Source organism: Eucyclogobius newberryi, unplaced genomic scaffold, assembly GCF_026437365.1.
Source record: "Eucyclogobius newberryi isolate DKJ021-1_F unplaced genomic scaffold, fEucNew1.0.hap1 SCAF_12, whole genome shotgun sequence".
Classification (NCBI taxonomy): Eukaryota; Metazoa; Chordata; class Actinopteri; order Gobiiformes; family Gobiidae; genus Eucyclogobius; species Eucyclogobius newberryi.
This window is the reverse complement of record NW_027315746.1, coordinates 15,529,003-15,551,640: the sequence shown is the minus strand read 5'-3', so window position 1 is coordinate 15,551,640 and position 22,638 is coordinate 15,529,003. Positions and strand designations below refer to the sequence as shown.

Sequence of the window (22,638 nt, the reverse complement as noted above, 5' to 3'; positions counted from 1 at the left end):
TGCATGTAAAATTGGCCAAAATACGTCCATTGTTTGTTTGTTTTGCTTTGTTGAGGCACTTCACTTTGGACTTGACAATGCTGCCCTGTGATTGGTCTGAAACGCTGGTGGTTCGGGGCCCGATGGCCGGTCCAGATGGATTCTCAAGAATTTGTGACTATCTTATGTACATACTATAATACAATTTTGATTGAGTTATTGCATAACCATGTTCAGTCCTACAATACTATATAATATAATAATATTATATTACATTTTTCTATTTTCCCAACATAATATCTCAAATAATCTGACATGAAGAGACCAAAACTGCACTAGAGCTGTTGCTGGTGTAAACTCTATAAACGGACAAACTTTTTCCACCTTGATAGGTTTAATTTGGTAGTTTGTATGTTTTTTGTATTGAACTTCAAACTAGCTTTAATGGCACTATTGACTGCTCTGAGTGAAAGCGTTGCACAACAAAATGGATTTTGGGAAATGATGAAAGTCCTATTGCGATTGAAGTCTTTAATCAAGGCACATCTTCACAGAAAGCATTTACTTGCTTGCTCTAAGATCACTGTAGTTCTACATAAGGTTGTACATAAAGGCCCCTTTCATGTGTATAATCTGGAATGGCCTTAACCTATACAAGCTTTTTATGTTGTTTTGACATTTGCTTGTATGGATGCATGTTTTTTTCCTTTCTTTCACTAAGCGCTCCATTCGTGACCTTTTGACGCGATCTTGTGCTAATTTGTGATTAAAAGGAGGTTGACCCTGGGTTCTACTCAGCCCACCAGTCGCCGCACTCCCACGGCACCAGAATCGGGCAGTAATTGACTCTTTGAAAAGCTTAAATTTATGTAATGGCTCTGACTTGAACCTTTTAGCACTGCAGCGCGTAGAGGCTAGCATTATATCCTGTGGTGGGAGTCGTTATGTTTTCAATCCCAGGAAAAGCTCTGCAGGACACACAGCAGGCTTCAGCTCCCATTTCGGATATTCTAAATGGAAAATTACACTGAGAAAAATAGTGTTATGAATAATGTTCTTTGTAATACCATAGAAGCAATACAGGTTCAATTTGTTTTGTTGTTCACCCTTAGTCATAGTTTGTGAATAAAGTCAAATGTATGAACGTCTGTCGTGTGCAACCTGTATATTGAGGAGAAATACACTTTTAGACAACACAGTGGACAAGAGAAACTGTTGCTAATGAATGATTGTATAAGTAGTGTTCCAAGTACCGTCATTTCCAGACTATAAGTCACACCGGAGTATAAGTCGCCAAAAAATGGATAATAGAGACCAAAAAAACATATAGAAGTTGCACTGGAGTATGAAATGTTGTTGCAAGTGGGAAAATAACAAATAATATCACATATAAGTTGCTCCGGAGTATAAGTATATATATTTAAGTATAAGTCGCACCCCGGCCAAAGCTATGAAAAAAGGTGCAACTTATAGTCCAGAAAGTATGGTATTTACTTTTTAATTAACAAAAAAATGCATTTGCTTCATAAAGCACTTTTCTGGCACTTTACCCTAAAGTTATTAGCACAATTTTATTACGTTTAAATTCTAGTTGTACCCAGTTTAGCTCTTTCAGCTGTAAACAACAGAAACAATGCACCATCTGTTCTCATTAGCTACTCACCTGTGTGTCACAATAACGGCAGTAAGATTGCTAATTTAAACTCGAGCGTGCAGTTTTCACAGACTTGATATACCTCTTGTATACACAGCGGATTCTGTGCTAATTATGTGATTTACCTTGAGACAGGACCCACTGATTGAGTTTGACGTGGTACAGCACCGAGCGCAGACTCCACTGTTGGACCAGAGGGTACCCAGACACCTCGCTGTAGTTCACCATCCCTGTAACACACACGACATGCTGGTCAGAGCTTCAGCAAAATAACTCGGACAATTTCATAATCAGGTGGAAAAACAGATTCTCCTGTATTATACAAATTATGTGAGCCTTTTACCATGCTGTGATATTGATTATTGCATCCAGAAAAATGTTTTTGTTTTCATTATTTTTTAAAATGCTCCTTGAAATACTTTTAAAAATATCTTTAAGAATGTTTTGGAGGTTTATGTACATCAATATTATTAAAACAAGATGGTGGATAGTAAGATAATAATGATGGACAATATATTACTATAGTAAACGGGGGGTATGAGACCAAAAAGGTTAAGAACTACTGCTTTAGAGCACATTGACTACAAATTAATCGGTTCATCGCTAATTGTGATTTATTTTAATGTTTATGGCATTAAGCTGGTCACAAACTAGAGCAAGAGTAATCTATTTGCCAATGTTAATCCCATTTTTCCCCCCACATTTTTTGTCAATAATCATTAATCAATTAATTTATATTAACTTAATTTTATTAATATTGTCAAATGTTTACGTTTCTTCTCACAATAGTGAAACCATTGACATTTTATCTTGTAACAGACCAGGAACCCTAATAAGCTAGCCTTTTTTTTACTTAAACCCTTAAAACCAACTTTTCCGACTTCAAACAAAAAAATGAGGATAAACTGTTGCTACTATTGAGTGCCACAAACTGGTGCCAAAATAAAGAACTAAACGTTGTGTTCACTTCCTTGCTGTGAGTAGTCCTGTAATGCTACGGTGGATTGCTCTGTGCTATTTACTTTGCGTCAGATCAAAGTCCTAATGCCTTCTTTAGTGTTCACTACACCTGAATATTAAAGGTATGATAACATGAGGATGAGATGACAGGAAATAGTAGGTTTTAGATCAAAGTACAGTCCCATTTGTGGCTCCCAAGAAACACATACACATACAATTATTTCGAGTCAGTCAAAGCCAAAGAGTCGTGCAGAAAAAGTTCATTCATATTAAACATACTTGCTCTGGGAAACTTTTTTAGGAAACTTTGTCATAAAAAATAAATAATTTGTATTTGATCAGTTGTGTGCATGTAATGAGTGTGAGCAGAACCTACCGCACTAAAGTAGACCACCAATTACATATGCTATAAATAAATCAAATATAAAATGTTCCACTTAGGCGGCAGATATTTGTGAACTTTGTGAAGGCTGCGACGTGATCAAGGATGAGTGGATGTTCCCATTTGGAGAGGAGGAAGGCTGAGTGGCAGGTGGTTCTGCTGCTGCGGTGGACATGAAGGAGGAGGAACGTGGCTGCTTGAGGCTGAAATAGCAGGATGTAGAAGGGGAGAGAGATTCTGTAGTCATATAAAGGGTTCAGTTGCAAGGTTGGGTGTCCTGGTGTGAGCCTGGTGTGGGTAACTTTTGGACAAACCACTTTTTCTGACGTCATACTTTTATGTTATTTTGTTTGACCTAAGATGTGGTTACTTTTCCCACTGGGAGTTTTTATAGTGGCAAAAGTACTTAAAGTGTTAAATGTGTCAAACTCCAGATATGATTTGTTTTCCTGGGAAATACCAGTATCTGTGTATTAAAATATTTTATCTTCTTTTGTCAAATTACATTTATTTCCAACACATTTAACTCAAACTTTAAATACATTACATCTATTCTGTTATTCATACTTGTTTATTTCTACTTGAGTAATAATAGTTTAAACTAACATTATTTGTATTTAAGTACATATTTAAGCAAGTCTGCCCACCTCTGCTTAAGAGCATTAATCCATACCTCAGCTTTAGTTTGTTTAACACATTTTAGGTGTCCAAACTATGGCCAAATGCGGCCCTCAGAACCATTTTTGTAGGCCCTCAGGCGAGGAAATCTGCAAGCATAGGCTAAATAACAAGCATTTTGATCATACAGACCTAAAATCTATGTTGCAAGCCAAATCAAAGATGTGGTGGCTCATCACTACATCAAATAAAAATAAAAAATATGTTTCAGTTCAATGTCAATGTTCAATGTATATTTGTTTTATTTGTTGAAGACAGTACCTGTTGTACATGCTGTAAAGATGCCAGATTAAGGATATGGGCTAATTTCCATCCTTTCCACAACACCCTTTCATTCATACACCAACATTCTATTGTATATGTTTTTAGGTGTAGGGAAAACCAGAACACCCAGAGAGAACATGCAAACTCCACACAGAAAGGCCCCGTGCCGCTGCTGTGAACCGAGAGCACAAACCACAGCGCTACTGAGCCGAGTAAAGAGCAAAACTATATTATGAAACCTCAATAATGTAATATCACTAGCGGCAAAGACAAATATCATTTATGTGTTCCAGGGTATCGGTCACAAGATCACTGCATATTGAGATTTTATTTTGAGAAGAGGCGTTCAATGCAATTGTGAACGGCAGCTGACATTTATCCACCTCCATAACTGCCTCCACACATATTTACGGCCTTCTGCATCCCCCGTATTGATTCGAGTCTCAGTTTCAAAGCTCTTTTCTTTGCATTGCATCAATATCTCCCCACATCGCGACAGCATTGAAGAAGTCACGTGTACAAATACTTTCTGAAGACATTATCAAAGAAGAATACTCTAGTACATCCATAGACCAGGGACCAGTCACGTTATTGACGACTACTCTTCAGACACAAATACAGTGTAGTATGGTTTGTTATTTGTGAATCACTGGTTTTAACAGACAACAGCACAGTGCCCTCGTTTTAGCTTCCCTTCACTGGCTCCTTGTGCATGTTAGAGTTGATTTTAAGATTTGACTGATTCATTTTAAAGCTTGTTTAGGTGCAAGCAAAAAGCTATATTTCTAGACTGCCTTACAAGCCGAAATGTGAGTGATTGAGCCTTTTCGGTCCAGGCTCCTCAGCTTTGGACCATGTGTATTATCTTTTAGATCGCTTCGGAAAAAAAGTGCTTATGTCGAAAGGCTTTTTTCGAGCGGGTCCAGGGGTGCAGGTCCAGGGGAGCAGGTCCAGGGGAGCAGGTCCAGGGGAGCAGGTCCAGGGGAGCAGGTCCAGGGGAGCAGGTCCAGGGGAGCAGGTCCAGGGGAGCAGGACTGGACCAGGGGATTCATTAAGTAACGACGACGACAACACTAATAACAGAAATATAGTTCTGTTGTTTTGTTCCTTATTTGCCTGGATAAAAATGTAGTACTGTAATCAAATACTTGTGGTTTTATATTCTCCTTTACGATGTGAAATAATATATAACACTATATGCTTTATTGCATCCTGTATTGAGTTGCTGTATAAGAATCAAACATGAACAATGTAAGCAAATATCAATACATATTTCAGCGGTGTAGTGTGTCAGTGTGAATAACTGCATATGGTGAAGAATAATGAGTTTGGCAATGAAGACGGAGGATGGAGTTTACTTTGTCAATAGATATAATGACATTAGAAGTTCCGATTAAAACTTGCAAATCGCTGAACTGACAAATTGCTTTTGTTTTCCATAATAATATGTCACACTGCACAAGAAGTAAAACATTGTCACTTACTGTTTGATGAATGCATATTTTAGTATCACCTCTTTCTCAAGGTGTCTTCTGTATTACATTTTCCACATGACATCTCAAAAGAATGCAATACATTCCAAAATAAGAAGTGAAAGTGTATTTACATTTTACATGATTATTTCCACCATGGTCTAATGCTTCCTTTGTTCCGTTGTTTACCAATTCAAACGTAAAATAGCAGAGAACAGCCCTGTTTCCAGCACAGACAGAAATGACTCCTGAAGTGTGATATGTGAGGGGACGTGCAGAAGGCCAACGAGCCGTCTTTTACAAGATTACAGCGAAAGTGCAACATTTGGCCGAGCTCTGACGTTCACCACTGAACTTGATGAATAAGCCTCTAAATGTGATGTTCCTGCATTGTCCTCACCTTCAGCTCCATCCATTTATCCCCTCTTATGGGAAATGGCTGGATAGATATATTCCCCGTCACACCCCCACACACACCCCCACCCCCGCCTCTGCCTCCTGCTTTAGAGGAAATGAATAACGGGCTCAAAACATATACAGTACAGCGCGGCATATTCTTCTTCTCACTGAAAGGCCTTGTCTTGCTTTTTAGCCCTGGGGTGCACTGCTCTCATTGTCTGACAGAATGATTAATTTGAGCCAACTTCACATTGCAAACATCCCCAAGTTCAACATTTTTCCATTTTTTTGTTCCAGTGTAGAAGGTGCCATGGTCTTTAGAAAGAGCATACGACCCAGCACAACGGACCATCATGTTTACAGCTCATTTGTACAGCATTTGTTCGATTAGAAAAGATATTAACAACTGAATTACAACTAAATGACACTTGCAATAAAAAAAAAAAAAAAATGCAGCAATAACTCCTGTATATTGCTGGATTGCAGATGACATCACAACAGTTGATTGGCCTATTATAGAGTAAATGGAAATATAATACATTACGGTATGGAGGCACGAGTAAAGTGGAAAATGATGTGAGAAACAACTGGGATAAACCGCAGAATATCACAAAATCAAGATGTCTTGGCAAATGAAAACCACTCAGATACATGTGAGGAATATCAGAGCCTGGTTTAAAGACATTTACAATTAGATGTTCCAATATTTGTTTATTTAAAATGAGATTAAGCATTTTTTATGAGAGCAAAATCTTGTTTTTTAGGTTTTACTTGATAAATACTGGCAGAAATGAAAATGCTTTTTATTTGATTTACAATATAACATACTTTACCACAAATTATACTTCATATGTATATGTTAAGTTTAAGAGCAATTCTATATCCTCCATTATTTGTAATAAAGATGCAAACTAACTGACATTTCTGTCCTGGAAATTCAAATTTGTTGCTTATTTTTCAAAATACAGCATAATATAATTACTATTTACTGATGTCAGTTCATAATTGAAAACGTACAATTGTCACCTGTCGACTTCATTCTGATGGCACAGCATTTTAAAGGGTCTATATTAAGATGGGTTCAAAGGTCTATCTTGTTCAACATGATTGGATTTTCCTTTTATATATTACTAAAATATCATGTAATCATGTCCCACCGATGGTTGGGAGTTATTTCACAATACACCTGTAAATGCAAATTATATGTCTTGAGTTAAATTGTTAAATTGTTAAAATAAGCCTTAAACATTGCACATTTTCAAGTCAAAACCCTTTTTAAACAGTGACCAACACGCACCTGTGTGATGCAACACCAAGTAATAGAACAGTTGGAAATGAATTACACTATTTTTGTAGACACAGATGGAGCTTGTTAGCGTTACAAAATGTGAAAATGATTTCATTTGGTTTTCCGTTTTAAACAGGGTCAATATTTTCTGCACTAAAAATACTATGTTTAGTGAAGTTAACTTGTTGGAATGCAAAGTTTATTTTATATTTTCTGTTGATTCATCCTGCATTATATTAACATCAAAGCATCCACTCTCTCACAAACCCTATGCGCTTCAGAAAAGTAGATGCAATGTTTTGCTGAAGGACACCACAACCGAAACAAAACAATAGGGCTGGATATTAACAGGCAACCTCCGTTAGCATTGATTTGTGGCATTACTAATTATCCACTAATCAATTTGTGAAGGGCAGACTTTACAAACTCTCTGTGTAGCCTTTTTATTACACGGCCAAATGCAGAAAAAGGCCTCGGAGAACTAGTGTAGGATCTCTGCACAGGAATAGAACCAATTAGAACTGCAAACTAGCTGATGTAGTGGAAGCTTTAACAAAAGGCCTCTTGCCAAGTGTTGATCGGTGCAGGCTGGACCACTGAGGGCTAAAATTAGAGAAGGTATACTCTGCAGCTGCTTTTCCACAGTAGACACGGGGCTTATTAGGTACAAGACTATCGGAGTAAAGTAAGCGAAAAACACATGTACCTCCCTGTATCGACATATGCTATGCTAAGCTAAAAATCAGTGAGGATTTGGTTGCCTGGATTTAGACTATACCGTAGTAAATCAATAAAACCTTGATGGCGTGCAATTTTTGCTTTCTTCTTTAGTTTATGTATAAGAACGACATTTGAAGTTGTCATTTATTGCATTACTTCATGTCTTTGGATTGAGTTGTCTCATGCCTGGATACACATTCAGTAAATCATCTTTTTACGCAATTAAAACTCTTTTTTTGTCTCCGTCAAATAGTTGGAAGGCCATCCAATTAAAATCAAATTATAAATCTTGTTGAATGATAATTTGTGGCTCTGTCTCAAAACTCACACATGGCACTTTACACTGACTGAAGTGTGCATTTTCTGAAAGTGCATGACGTGTATGAGTGCAGAAGGCCGAACGGGTGGTAAACATGAGAACAGGGACAAGTCTAAAGAAAAACACCAGTAAAACACCTGTCAGCTGTGTTGATAAACTGCAGCTAAACGAATCACAAAGCCACAGCCCAGTTTATCTTTCATCATTTGCTGAATTAGATTAGATTAGCCTTTGTTGTCTCCTTAGACGGTTCAATCGCCACATCCCCAATACAAAGTACATACAGCACTCATCAGAAAATTGGCTGACTAAATCCAATAAAATACGATGCCCCCATACACATTTATCAAAACCTCTGAAACACTTGAAGACCAAATCACTCCACACTCGCTGGAAGTGCGGCGAGACGGCCGTGGTGGAGTGCGGAGTAGAACATTCTAAAGAGTTGGAACACTGCACACTTCGCGGGCTCGTCGTGGATATGCATTTGAAGGGCACTACGAGTTCGAGATTGGGTTAGGGCCTGCTTCAACCCTGATTAAAGGACACAATGCAATTTGTCATAATTCAAATTGTCAAGACAAGACGATATTTCTCCAAGCATAATCATTCAAGGAACTAAAACTAAATCTGGTGAAAAAGGTCTCATAAAGGACACATATTACATCGTTTGTATTGTCATTGGCCTTTGAACATGCAAAATCCTTCTGCCTTGTCATTTCATGTTTTAGAATGTATCTTCTGAAAACATTAAGAGAGGTGATCCCTCATCAGGATTTAATGTACAATTAACACAATTCAATGGCAAAAGCTCTACCTGTGACATCACAAATCTGGGAAATTTGTTTTTTGAGGCTCAGAGGGGGGATGACTTACTAATCAGGAGTCATCAAACAAGCATGAATGAAGCAAAATACAAATCCATGTATGTTTTTGATGAAGGAACAATATTAAGACATGGTCAAAAGCTCCAAAAAGTGTAGTGTTACATCCATCAGTAACAAAACGTATCAATATCTCAGTAAGTGAATCAGAGAAGCTCTCCACAGGGAAAAGCTACACTGTCCACTTCTGCTTTGAAAACCCAAAAGGCCACGATTTACAGATAGATTCAGTCTTGTCATTTATCTTTGTTGACCTGTCAGCCAAGCTATGGATCAAAACTGACTATGGATCAAAACTGACTACAACAAAAGCATAAAATGTCCCAGCAAAAATCTCTTGATCCATCTGAGTTTAATATTCTGTCAAAACAAACAATATGAAACACAGTTAGACTTTCATGATCAGACTTATTGCAAAAAAGGCTAAGTGATAAATGAGGCCTGAATGAGCACGTTTTTTGGTTTAGTTCCTTAAATTCTATAGAAGATATGCTCCTTTGAAGACATGAGCCTAACTTTATGCTTTGCGAATGAGCTTTTGTATCACTTAACCTAAAATGTCATTCATTATTCTAATTTCTGGGGTCATCAAAAGTTTAGGGAAGCCATGGGAGTCTCTTTCATAACCTTTTCCCACTCTGCTCACTTAAGGTTTCAAATGAGCTTCTTAGCAGAACATTTGAAAATCACTTTATAATGCATGCAGTGCCCTTTCTCGCATTAAATTCGCACGAGACCTTCTGCAAGACTTCTACGACAATATTCAAATATTAACAGATTAGAAATTTGGCTAGTGCAAGACAAAAAAACGCTGCCTTTCTCTTAAATTAGGAACAGACTTTCAATATCAAGTTATTTGTACCACCTATGTAAAAACGTACCAAATTTTGAAGATTTACAGTTGATTTGAAGATAAATCTGGTGTTTTAGAAGTTAAAAAAAAAATGTTTGTTATCTTATCACCACCAAATAGCTGTATCTGACAAGGCTGGTGGTTTTAATGCTCTTAGATGAAATAGAAAAAAGTAAGGAATGTGTCCAACTGTAACATGTATGTAACTGCATCAACCCCAAGAGGATAATATACAAGGCTGAGATATCATTAGTGGAAACCTAAACATTACGGTATTTAAAATGACTATTTAGGAGAAACCGATACATTTCCCAACATGTTGTGCTCTGATTATGACTGCCTCAATGGATGGAGGCAGAAAAGGTCCCAAGATCCCTAGGGCTGGGCTTAGAATGACCACCTGTGCCGCTTTCGGTTGTAATGTCCCGCCATTTTCGCTTCTGTCCCATGTCCCGCATTTCTACATTATGTCCCACCTTTTCATTGATTTTCCAAAGATGACAATTAAGAACACAAGCACTCTGTCTGCTTGTCAAGGGACTTTTGTGCACATCCATGCTATATAGACTGTATCGTGAGTCAATAAACTCACACAGAGGCAGAAAGGGCGGCGCGAAAATCTTTTTAATAAAAAAAAAATTGTCTGATGGAAAAAAAATTGAAATATCAATAGTGTAATCCACAGATCATTGTTGTACCCCTCGTGTATTGACAAATTCACTTTGTATCTTGTGTATTGAAAGACAATATTAGACATTTTAAGTGAGTTATTATATCAAGTCACGTCTGTCCCACTTTTGCGAATTTTTTGAATATCACTATATCTTTTGCTTTCGGGGCAATATGAAATTTGGAGTACCATAATATAATTGTCTTTACACTGCAGCCAATTTTCCTCGCAGTTGAGAAAGGAAAAGTCAAAGATTGCAGCTAATTGCGAATGCTAACACCAAGAGGTGCATCAACATTGTAGAGGCTCTGCAGAGGTCAAAAACACTAATAATGAGTAGGGGAGTAGAAGCAGAACTCAACCCCTAACTATCATTTAAATATACTTAAACAAGTTTGTACAAATATTATAGATGCCACTGTTAAGGTTTTTGTTAAGGTCCAACCTCAATTATCTCGTTATCGCAAATTTTCTCTTGTACCTTTTTTGGCTAAAACATCGCTTTTGAGAGCACAACATTACTTCTCTTTATTCTTTACTTTAAATGTCTTTAGAAGTTTGCACAACACAGCTTTTGATTATGTCTAAATACAAACTAAACTGCCAGCTTGTTTAAATTACCCACGACTAACCAGTGACAGCGCCTTAAGACTGTAAGCGCTTCATTAATGTAAAGTCTGGACTAAGGAAGATTCATAGCAAAGAGCCCAGGTAGGAAAGTAATCTTATGGCTCATAGAACACCATTAACTAGCCTAGCAGCATGCTTCCATTTCACTCTCGGATAAGTTTGGGAATGAATGATTTAGAGGAGAAGATGACTTAGTACAGGAGCCGGAAAAGTCAGGACTATGGGCGATGGCGTGCCAAGCTCTTTCTTTAGACTAATGGCATTCTAAATGGAACACAGCACATGTCTGATTTCTTTCCATGGACAATTCTAACAGGCAGAAGAAAAAAAAAAAGGCAGGACAAAATGAGGGCCCTCAAGAAAGATGAGCTGACACTGCAGGGGTGGTTAGGTCGCAGCCTAGGCCAAGCACGTTTAATAATTCAAGCTGAAGGAAGATGGAATTACCATAATATTTGATCTAGTTCACTTCTGTTCGGACAGAAACACTAATCCTGATAACGCAGTCAAGATATGGACCACGGTTTGAAGCAGAAAAGCACATTGTAAGGTCAAAAATATTCTCAAAATTAGAATTTGTTCGAACTGCTTCTAGTTCGAACTGCTTCTAGTATCTGAACGTACAATTGTTACTAGGATTGATGCAGTGCCTGATGAAGTTTTATGTCTATGTTCAGTTTTTAGGAAAAACAGGTGCAAAAGGGAGAAACAAAACATTTAGTAATTGGCATGTTTTTGAAGCTAAACAAATTGGCAAAAAGGTTCTAATTAGCTCGAAATATAATTCTTGACTAATGAGACAAACATTTAAACTTCCAAACGCTTTCGCAGCATCATCTCACACAGTTTAGACTTTGTAAGAATTACAAACAACAAATTATAAAACGGGTCTGTATTGCGTAAATCTGTTTAGGCCAATTTGGAACACAAGAGATTCAATTTATCAAACCCTCCTCATGAATCTGATCGGGAGATAATTTTATATGATTTACATTTTCTTATCAAAAATTCAGTAAACAGAGATAAGATGGGAAAATTGTAATACAGAAGATTCATCAGTCGAATAACAATGACAAAAAACATTTAATGAAGGTCAAAAACAGGGATGAAACACATGAATATGGCTTAGACAACTAAAAATCAAAGAGGACATGCAATTTAGTAAACAGAAAAGACACAAACAGGTAGTGCAACAGAATCACACAAAATAAGAACGTTACTATGCTAAAATAAGACCAGCATTATCAACATTCTTCCATTGTTGCATGTAATTAGGCTGCACATGTGGTTGGAGACAGCTCAAGGTGACACACTTTTCATTTCCGCTGTGATGACGGACACTTTCAAGGGACTTAAGTGTCACAAAATAAGAAAAAAGGTGCCAAAAAAGTCCAGTATATACCCCGGGTGCCTCTGCGTTCACAAGGCCATATGCTGCTGCTTTAATTATGAGGGACTTGGGGAGATGGACCGGGTTAAAATACAGATGAAGTATGAATCACTGCCATAGCATGTGTCTCGGAAGTCCGGTTTGATACAGAGGCCCACACAAGTCTCATTACTATAAATACATACCAGACAGACATGGCAGCAGCATAGCATTTACATACACATCTGAGCCTAATTAAAAGCTAAAAATGCAGGAAGTTAACATCAGCTAAGTGTATCCACGCTGAGGGTCTAATCAACTTTATGATTAAAACGACACAGGACACCAGGCACATTCTCCATTGCCATCAGACTCTCCAGAGAATGTGGCCTTTAATTAAAACACAAATCTATTTCATACAGACATTTCCAATACTTAGGTTCATAAGAGCATTTACAGTTTCTACAGTTGAAACAGCAAATTTAGGCTGCCAAATGTGATCAAAATTTCATTATACTATAATTTGTGTGTGTTTGTATTGTTGAAAGTTAGCCCCAATAAAAGGTAAAGTAGGATAATCCTTCTGCTAGGTATTCCTAACCTTGATCTGAATTTAGGATCTGGCAAATTAAAATAAAATACTGTAATCTCCAACAGACACTCAAAGTAAGGGGTGGACAATATATTGGAATTTAAATTATAGTGTGAATGTGTGATTTAAGATAAACAAAATCGGAAAAAAGGTTATGAGGTGATATATCTGTACTTTTCTGATTCATTTACACACATTTTACACGTAATCAAACCTCAACAAATACATTTAAAGATATTTCTGTTGGATTTATATAATATCTTCTGAAAATTGTAACTACAAACACCCCAACATTTTATTTGAATTCAATTGTTGAGCCATAATTCAAAGCTCCTCAGCCTGATTTGAAACTAGACCAGCTTATGACTGTCATTTTAACCTCGACCAGATAACTAAACCGAATGGAGGGAAGTGGTGGATTTGCCCCGTACGGTTATCCACTTAGCGCCCTCTCAACATGCCCTCCCAGCATAAGCATGGATGTTACTGTATATTACATCACTTCAGAGTTGTATCGACCATTTCCCTCAAATCATGGACCAGCTTTACTGACCTCACAACTCTACTACAAGAGACAACGTCTGATACAGCACCAAAACATACCGGCGCTGGAAGAGGAAAAGTAGACAGGAATGTTCATCCCACTCATCAACGGACTTAAACATCTCTTTAATGATCTATTTCGTTGCGTGTTTTCAGGTACAAAAGATTAAAAGATCAGTTTTAATGAACAAAAATGTCTTGAAATTCGATTGCTCAAGATATTTTGTCCTCTACTTTAACAATCCTCTATGTGATTTTTCTGGTATTTTTCTGCTCTACAGGGATTTAATTTCTTTGCATGGAATGTTCCACAGTATGGCATTAAACCTATCCTAAAATGTCTTTCTAAGGTAACATTTTTATGGGAAAAAAAAAAATGCATTCTTGTCTTTTACCTGCAACATGGCCTGCTTGTCGTCATGGAGATTGATGCGTTTAATGTCATACTGCGGAACATTACAAAACCCTCCTCCATAAAAGTTACATACAGTAGTGCACCTTTAACAAACACTGTCTAAAAAAAACTATATTAAATGTTTTTTGTTATTTTCATGTAGTACCATAAGACTTGAATTGTAGAAGTTTGAATATTATTTTTTCTACGACATATTATAGATATTTATGTTTTTTAAAAATATGTTATGCATTTAGAAAAGGTTTTGCAAGGATTATTCTGCCTTTGAGTTATTGTTTCCGAGGCATATTATTGTTTACCGTCTTGTTTTGTAGCAAAAATATTGGAATATTGGAAATGTGTTGTTGTGACAAGCCTTGATATGTCCTAAAATAAGTCCAGGAAACCATCTTGTAGAGTTGTTGTAGCAATTCCTAAAATATAGACTGTAGAAAAGACTTGTGGCTGTGTAAGAAGCGACAGTGTGCAGAGGATGCAGCTGATGAAGCCAACCGCAGCATAAGTGATGGGCTCGCTACGCCCTTCACCTCTATATAAAGACAAACAATACAGTGTGGAGCTTTTGACAGAGAGGGCTGCACCGGGCGCTGCACAAAGGTCATTAGTTCTCCCCCTGGCATTGTCCTGGTTGGTCACTTCAGCCTAATTCTGGTACACATGTGAGAGGCAGAGGTGCAAGGGGGACACTGGGACCACACCGTGTCTCATTACAGGGCTAAATCAGGACTGCAGGTGGCGTTGCTGCTGGCAGGTCTGTGTCTCTAGGAACTCCCTCTGAGTCGCCCTCCCCTAACCCGCTAACACGCTGTGACCCCCTAGCCGCATTAATTATCCCCTCCACTGTTGTCAGCTAATTAACTGACGTTTAACACAGGAAATGGCTGCAGCAAATAGAGCCCAATTAATCAGAGTCAATGCATAAATTAAAAAGGAACCCTTAATGTGATTACAATTATAAGGCAAGCAAAATTGAATGTTAATTGCGGTTCAAATGTTGCTATAACTGAAAACAGGGAAGGAGGGTGGGGCCGCCTGCAATAAATAACAAAAGTACGAGGAGAAAACTTTAAAGTGGACAAAGTATGAAATATTGGTTATGTTTGTAGTTTCATTTGAAGCTGAGACAAACTCAACAAACAAAAGCAAGGGTTTGATTAAATCTGACCAACGTCACCATGGCAACGAGCTTCTCTGAAAGTTGAACTCAAGTTCTTACACTCCCACATCTGCAGTCGTTAAAAGTCTACTTTATACCATAGACCATTATTGAAATGAGTCATGGAAAGTATGGTACTGAAATGAGCATTAACTATAGAAAGTTTGGCGTTGGCTTTAATGAGCTCATAAATGTTACGTGGAGCTACACAATTTCTACTAAAAGCTGAGTAAATGGGCAATGAACTTTTTAAAGGCTCAGTAAAACAAGTAGATTTGCCTGTATTGAACAAGCCATATAATTGTATATATTCAAATTCTACACATACATGATTTTGCCTCATACGGCTGAAACTAAAATTAATGGACACTTCCTCACATAAAGCCCTAAGAAACGGAAACTGAGCCAATAGTTTTCATTAATAATGTAGAATTTGATGACGTCATAATCTCAGATGGGGAAAATATAACTCCATGGAAAATGTATTAATTATGAATTCTGAACCTTCTCTTTATTTGCTTGGAATCGGCTCCACAAACCTATAATCTTAATCTTATTGCTTGAAGTCCTTTCAGCTGACAACAATCATGTGTTTGGGGAGGAATGATGGCACCACTCTCTGAAGCTATTGTAAAAAATAATAATAATTCACTTTTGTTTACTGTTGACAGATCTGAGGTTGAACTTTTAGGCAGATTTTTCACATGAAAGAGTAATTACAGAGATATGAACCACAAACCAGGCCAGCAAATCTGTAATCTGACAGCGATTTCCACCAATTCTGACCTGTCCTCCTGCTCAGTTATATACTATAGAGATTTTATCAAATTGTGATGTCTTATGAACCCAACCTATACAAGACTTGTGTGATTTACGTACAACATAATTCGGTGATCAGTTTGTCTGCATGGTTTTACGCAACATCGAAGTAACCCCAGCGTTGTGTCTTGTCAGCAATGAAGTGGAATAGGAATTACATACAACCAAGTCACAATAATCATCTTGAGACTTTGAGACACAACACTAATCTAGTTTCATCTGAAAATGTTGAAATCTTGTCCGTCGAGTAATACAGACAATAAGAAATGACAATGCCGTAGTACCGTAGTGGTATTGACTCCAGATACCCTTGGCATGTGCCCTTACGACTTATAATGGCTGCATACATCTCCTCAGTCAGCATTATCCGGGCTGTTTGTGTCTCCGCGGACGAGGTGTCGTGGCGGTGCGCACACAGAGGTAGGAGGTGACAACCAAACAGTGAAATGATGGCTGCGTTTCGCCCTTCAGCCACCTCTGAAGATATACTGCTCCAAACACAGGCCCGTGATGAAGTGACTTGTTCTACTCACAATCACACTATTTCAAGTACTTCCGAGCACACTTTGGTCACATCAGGGCCCCGCCGCACTGAGCTTAACCTGAACTTATCCCCACTACACTGTGCCATTCGTTTTAGAAATGTTGTCAGGTTTGAAATTTCTTCCTCTAAGGCAAGAGAATGTATATAATGAAAAGAGATTTATCAAAGTCAGTTTTATATACAGCATCGGAAGCAATAAACATTAATAGGAGTCCATTATCTAAGCACAAAATAGAAAAATGTGGAAGACTTTAGAAAATATTACAGTGACCAAAATAAGATGAAGTTTAACATTTCTGTGACTGGATTGGCCACATAACTAAGGCCTTAGTTATTTTATAATATTTGGTTTACGGATCCGCCGCACTTAGATGATTGATTTCTACAATATAAATAACAAAATATAAAGTACCGCCGACAACGCAAAATAGCATTAAATTAAATGTAAAAAGTGGTATTAAGTCAAAATACAAGAGCGCGTGAAGCAATTTCTCGCCAAACTCCTGCGGAAGTCTGTGACGGAGCTGCTCTGTCCCTGCGCGCGGTCCCGGGGAGAGCACGCCAGCCCGCTTCCCTGCTGCTGCGCGCCTTTATATCGCAAATACACATTTTAAACCTGTTTACCACATTTTCTACAGCGCGTTTTGCCAGTTCTGTCTGTCTAAAACAAGCTAAATCTACTGTTACACTCACCTGCGCGCCGCGTCTCCTCCCCCCCTCTCCTCCCGTGGTGCGTTTTGGGCAAACCCGGAAGAAAACATCTTTTGAAATTGAAATTATATTTATATTTCGTCCGCCTGTGCAATATATTTCATTTAAAAATCCGTAAACCAAGTAATAAAATAACTGCAGCCTAAATTATTTAAAAAAAATAAAATAAATAAACTATAGCAAATAAGGAAATATATGTGACTCGCCACGGCAATTGTCGGACCATGTCGGCCTCGGTGAAACTGAGAAAAACAGCATTTTACTTTTTTTCCCCCAAATTTGTGATTTTCATTTTTTTGCAGAATGTGCTAGTTGAAGTTATGAATAAGCCCCTGTGTGCTTCAGATAACACTATTGGTTGTCTTAAACGTATACATTAAGCTGTTAAAAATGTGGAGTTTTCGGGTCTTTTTCCTGCTCTCCTGGGGGGGCGTCACCTTTTTCTAGCCAACGTGTTGTTTACATTTTCCACCAATCAGCTGTGATCCGCATGGCTACAGCTGCGTGCTCCGTGTTTTCCTCTCATTACTCCAGACCGTCTGCAGAGCACAGTCTTCAGAGCTTACATTTCCTGGACTACATTGCAACGGACCGGTTTACTCAGGTACACTTTTACTTTACTACTAAATTATTGCTTTAACGCTGTGTTTTAAGGCGGTCTCGTGATCACTTTAGAATCTTACTTGTCTGCTCCGGTGGAGCTAATGCTAAGCTAACATGTTGCTTCAGTGCACTCTGCAATACGGGCTTAATGTGACTACTTGCTGTTATCACCATGTTATCGGGTTATTTTTCGGCGTGGGTTGGCCCGTGGGTTGTGTGGGTCGTGCTTTGTGTCTGTTTTATGGTGCTAAACCGGCTGTTACCCCCACAGCCCGGAGCTAAACGCAGCTATTCGGAGCTAAGTTGTAAGCTAAACTTTGCTATGTTATCGGGTTATTTTTCGGCGTTTTGTCTGTACAAATTATATACTTATGTAGTATTTCTTGACCCGTGGGTTGTGCTTTGTGTCTATTTATGGTGCTAAACCGGCTGTTAGCCCCACAGCCCGGAGCTAAACTTAGCTATTCAGAGCTAAGTTGTAAGCTAAACTTTGCTATGTTATCGGGTTATTTTTCGGTGTGGGTTGGCCCGTGGGTTGTGTGGGTCGTGCTTTGTGTGTGTTTTATGGTGCTAAACCGGCTGTTAACGCCACAGCCTGGAGCTAAACGCAGCTATTCGGAGCTAAGTTGTAAGCTAAACTTTGCTATGTTATCGGGTTATTTTTCGGCGAGGGAAGAGAAAAAAACTACAACTCCCGATACCACTTCTGGTCACGTGGCTTACGTACGTTGCACGTCACGCACGCACTGCGTCACTCGAACCAATCACGCGCTTGCCTGGCCTTTATGAGCTTCCTGTGTGTCTCTCTGTGCACGGTGTTGGAAGAGACAACAGGACGGCTGAACCAGGTAAGCTTTGCGACTAAAACACCCGCTTTTAATCACTTTAATGTGCGCCGGTTTTAAACTCGAGTGTATGTTTATGTTTTGGTGTGCTGTTCTGCAAGTGTTCTGCTTTTACGAGCAGTGTTATTTCAAGTGAGCTAGCTAGCCCCGCTAGCCGAGGGCAGATGTCCCAATATCTCCGCGTTTTGCATCTTAAATACACCGTTAACGTCACAATGTGAACTGTTATCTGTGAAGCGTGTTATTCCCATATTACTGTTAACCCTAATCCTTTTATCCCCCTTTTCAGAATTGGCAAAGACACCCTGACTGACATGACCTGTCTCTACGTGAAGTCTGCTAAGGAGCGTGGTAAGTGTAAAACATTATTTTGGTGATTTTCATGTTTTAATGATTAGAGTATAATTAACCATAAGCAACATCTGTTTTTCAGGTGAGCCTGCAGTTTGTACATCAAGCTTCAGATCACTGTGGAAACAGCTTCTCCCACACATCAGAAGCTGCAGGCCACGCACAGATCTCTACAACAGAATCTAATGTGCTGTCTTTCGGACCCTCACCGCCAGCAAGCAAAGACCTCAGGATGCATTACAGCTTTGACTTTGCACAGCAGGTACTAATAATAGTGCAAATGCAGAATAGCAATTATAGAGACATATACGTCTTAATCAAATGTCATATGTATTAATCTAATCTCCTTTTCTCTCTCTGTCTACTACCCTCTGCAGACGGGGCCAAGCTTCACTACACAATGGACATCCACTACCTCATTGCTGGCCACACCAAATTCTCCCCTGATTGCGGCTTTGGACTTATCAAGTGACATACATGAAGACCAGGGTTGACACTTTGGAAGACATCGCTGAGGTTAGTTTATATTATTTGACTACTGTAATGTGTAAACATTAGCCTGGCAAAACTTCAGTGCTGCTCTCTGCTTAAGATATGTTTCTTCTGTTCTCATTTTTTTACAGTGTCGCCCTTGTCATCAGGTAGTGGAAAACAGCTCTCCTGAGTCTCACCTCAGTATCCCACAGCTTGTTGGAACGGCGGATGGCAAAGTGTTTGTCAAGAACTTCGACTGGCAGAAGCATCTAAGTCCCTTCTTCAGACGGCTTCCAAAGATCAAGAGTTATCAGCACTTCAGGTATTTATATTGAAACTCTCACATTGTGTTAAAAAAATAAATAGTTGAGTGTTTTATGTGAAATAGTTAGCCATTTCTTAAATGTCCTGTTATTTGTTTACAGCTTTGATGCCAAGAGCCGAGAGTCACAGCACAGGAGAGTGCACAGACGAAGAAGAGGATGAGGATGTGATCTCTGATGTAATTGGACTCTGGTGGTGTACATATCATATCTATTATCTCATATCTCATATATTCAAAGCCATGGACCCGTTGCAGTTCGTATACCTGGCCCTGGCATCTGTTTATAAGAGTTCTTCTATTAAGAGTGTTTTTTAAACTTCCTATAAGTTACTGTCCTTTCCCCCTGTATCTAATGTGTTGTAACATTAAAGGCTTATCTTTTGTTGTTTGTGTTGAATGAATCACCTGTGAATTATGTTTATCGACAAATGCAATGAACTCTATTCTCATTCTGATTCTTTGATTCTATTCAGGGCCTTTTGTAATCCAAGTATTTCCATTTTAATATAGTAACTTCTAATTCTGATTCAAGTCCAGTTACCATCAATAACAACACTCCTCTTGAGTCTTGAGTGACAGCTGTAGGGGGAGGTGGTGTCAGTGTGACAGGGGGGAAGGCTTATCTCAATGAGATGCAAATGAGCCCCCTGTAACTCTGGGCTCACTCAGGTGAAAATCTTTAGAGGCCGTTTTCTCAGTGAATGGGTTTGAGAGTTGTATACATTCAAATGACCACAACTTACTCAAATATTATCAGATCTACATGAGTGAGACATCATTGGAAAGCTTTGAATTCACACTTTCAGAATCTGTGAATAACTCAAAATGTCTCCGGGTAGACATGTAACTGGATTGGCCACGTTCAGTCACATATACTTAAATATAGCCGCAAGCGGCAATGATCGGCCCTCGCCACGCCGCCGCCACGCCGCAAGAGGAGGGGGCGCTAACGCGCCCCAATTGTCCTTTTATTACATCTACTGCTGAATCTGTGATGCTGTCACATCTTCTCCCCTTTGTTTTACCATCAAAAAGCTATTTTATTTTGAATTCTTGGCAAAATGTGCGGCTTTGCCGCACAGACACCGTGACTCTTTGAATAAAAATGTGGATAACTTTTGATGGTCCTGAAGATGAGTCTCACCAAATTTCAGGTTAATAGGGCTAAAGCCCTGGGAGGAGTTCGTGAAAGTCTAAAGTGTAAACATGTTCTGGCGATTTCCCCATTGGAATAACATGGGAGGTTTTGGTCATCGCTATGGCAAAGCCGTAACAATTATGACATGGGTCTCATTGACTTTTTTGATGGGGCAAAAATTGAGTTGTGTGTCAAATTTCATAAAATTTCGCAAAACTAAACATTTAACCTCCATATAAAATCTGTAGGGGGCGCTGTGGCGCCAAATTAATTTCTTTCACTTCAAGTAGGTTTAGGGCAAAGAGTTTAACAACTGATTCTAATTTGACGCAATTCGGACTTTATCTGCGCAAACGGCAGAAATGTTAGATTTGGGAGATTTCTGAAATTCTAGCTACAGTTTGCGGCTTCGCCGCTCAGAGACCGTGACAGGTATCAATGTAATTTGAATAACTTTTGATGTCCCACTCCTCAGTACCATTTTCACAAAATTTCAGCTTTTTAGGGCCAACGCCCTGGGAGGAGTTCGTAAAAGTGCGACATTTGGAAAAACTCCGAGTCATGTTAAGCCATTTTTGAAGCAATATGGCCGACATTTGGTTGGGCGGACGGCGTTGCCGTAATAATATGTTTTACTTCTCTTGTCACCATCTACCTCTGCGCCAAATTTCATGATTCTACGATCTGATTTTTTTGGGTCATTTCCTATCTCTCAATGCATTTTTGGTACATTTGGGAGCGCTGACGCGCCAATTTTTTTTTTTATTTTAGAAAAGGGAAATAGCCAGAATGTAGAGAGGCACGATTTTTAGAGGTGTGCAAATTTTTGTGACTTTTCGTCAATGTTCACTGGGTGAAAAATAGGGGGTTGGTCCCGAGAAGAAAGAAGAAAGAAAGAAAATTAAAGCCGCAAGCGGCATCCAACGGCCCTCGCGGGCCGCCGGCCTTCCGACTCTGCGCTTTCGACTTGATAAAGATGGCGCCCTTATTGTGTTGAATTAAAAAAGAACTTGACAGACGGCGACACATTGGACATGGCCAATCCAGTGCAAATGAACACAAGTGTCAGTCAAATTTGCTGCGCCGCCGCACAGAGACCTTAGCACTTGGAATATAAATATGGATAACTTTTGATGCCCCGCTTGTGTAGATGATATTTCCCAAAGTAAAGCTTGATCGAGCTATTGCCCACCGAGGAGTTTGTTAAAGTTTGAAGCGTAAAAATGTGGTGATTTGAGCAATTCAACGATTTTCCCATAAGGATATCATGGGATGTTTCTGTCATCGCTACGGTTACGCCGTACAAAATATGACTTTGGCTGTCATACTTTTATGATCAGGATGGCAAATTAGAATTTAGTGCAAAATGTCATGTTATTTGGAAAAACTTTATTGTTTATAGGCCCACTCTGAAGGCCAAATAGTCTAAATTCTGGGTAAAGTTTGTGGCTCCGTCGCACAGAGACCGTAAAAGTTATCCTTAAAATTTGGATAACTTTAGATGCCCCACTTGTCTAGAGGACGTACACCGATTTTGAGGTTGGTGGGCAAAACGCACTAGGAGGAGTTTGTTAAAGTGTAAAACATAAAAATATGGTAAT

At 38.8% G+C, this 22,638-nt stretch overlaps 1 protein-coding gene across 3 annotated transcripts in view; it reads right to left on the bottom strand.

The window, feature by feature from the left end:
* The window catches only part of astn1 (astrotactin 1), a 371,670-nt gene that overhangs the window by 149,540 nt on the left and 199,492 nt on the right, over positions 1-22,638 (bottom strand). For all 3 annotated transcript variants that reach the window (XM_072440945.1, XM_072440947.1, XM_072440948.1), the window contains one exon: positions 1,759-1,863. In XM_072440945.1, the coding sequence (XP_072297046.1) occupies positions 1,759-1,863 (105 nt within the window). The remainder of the gene's footprint in view (positions 1-1,758; positions 1,864-22,638) is intronic.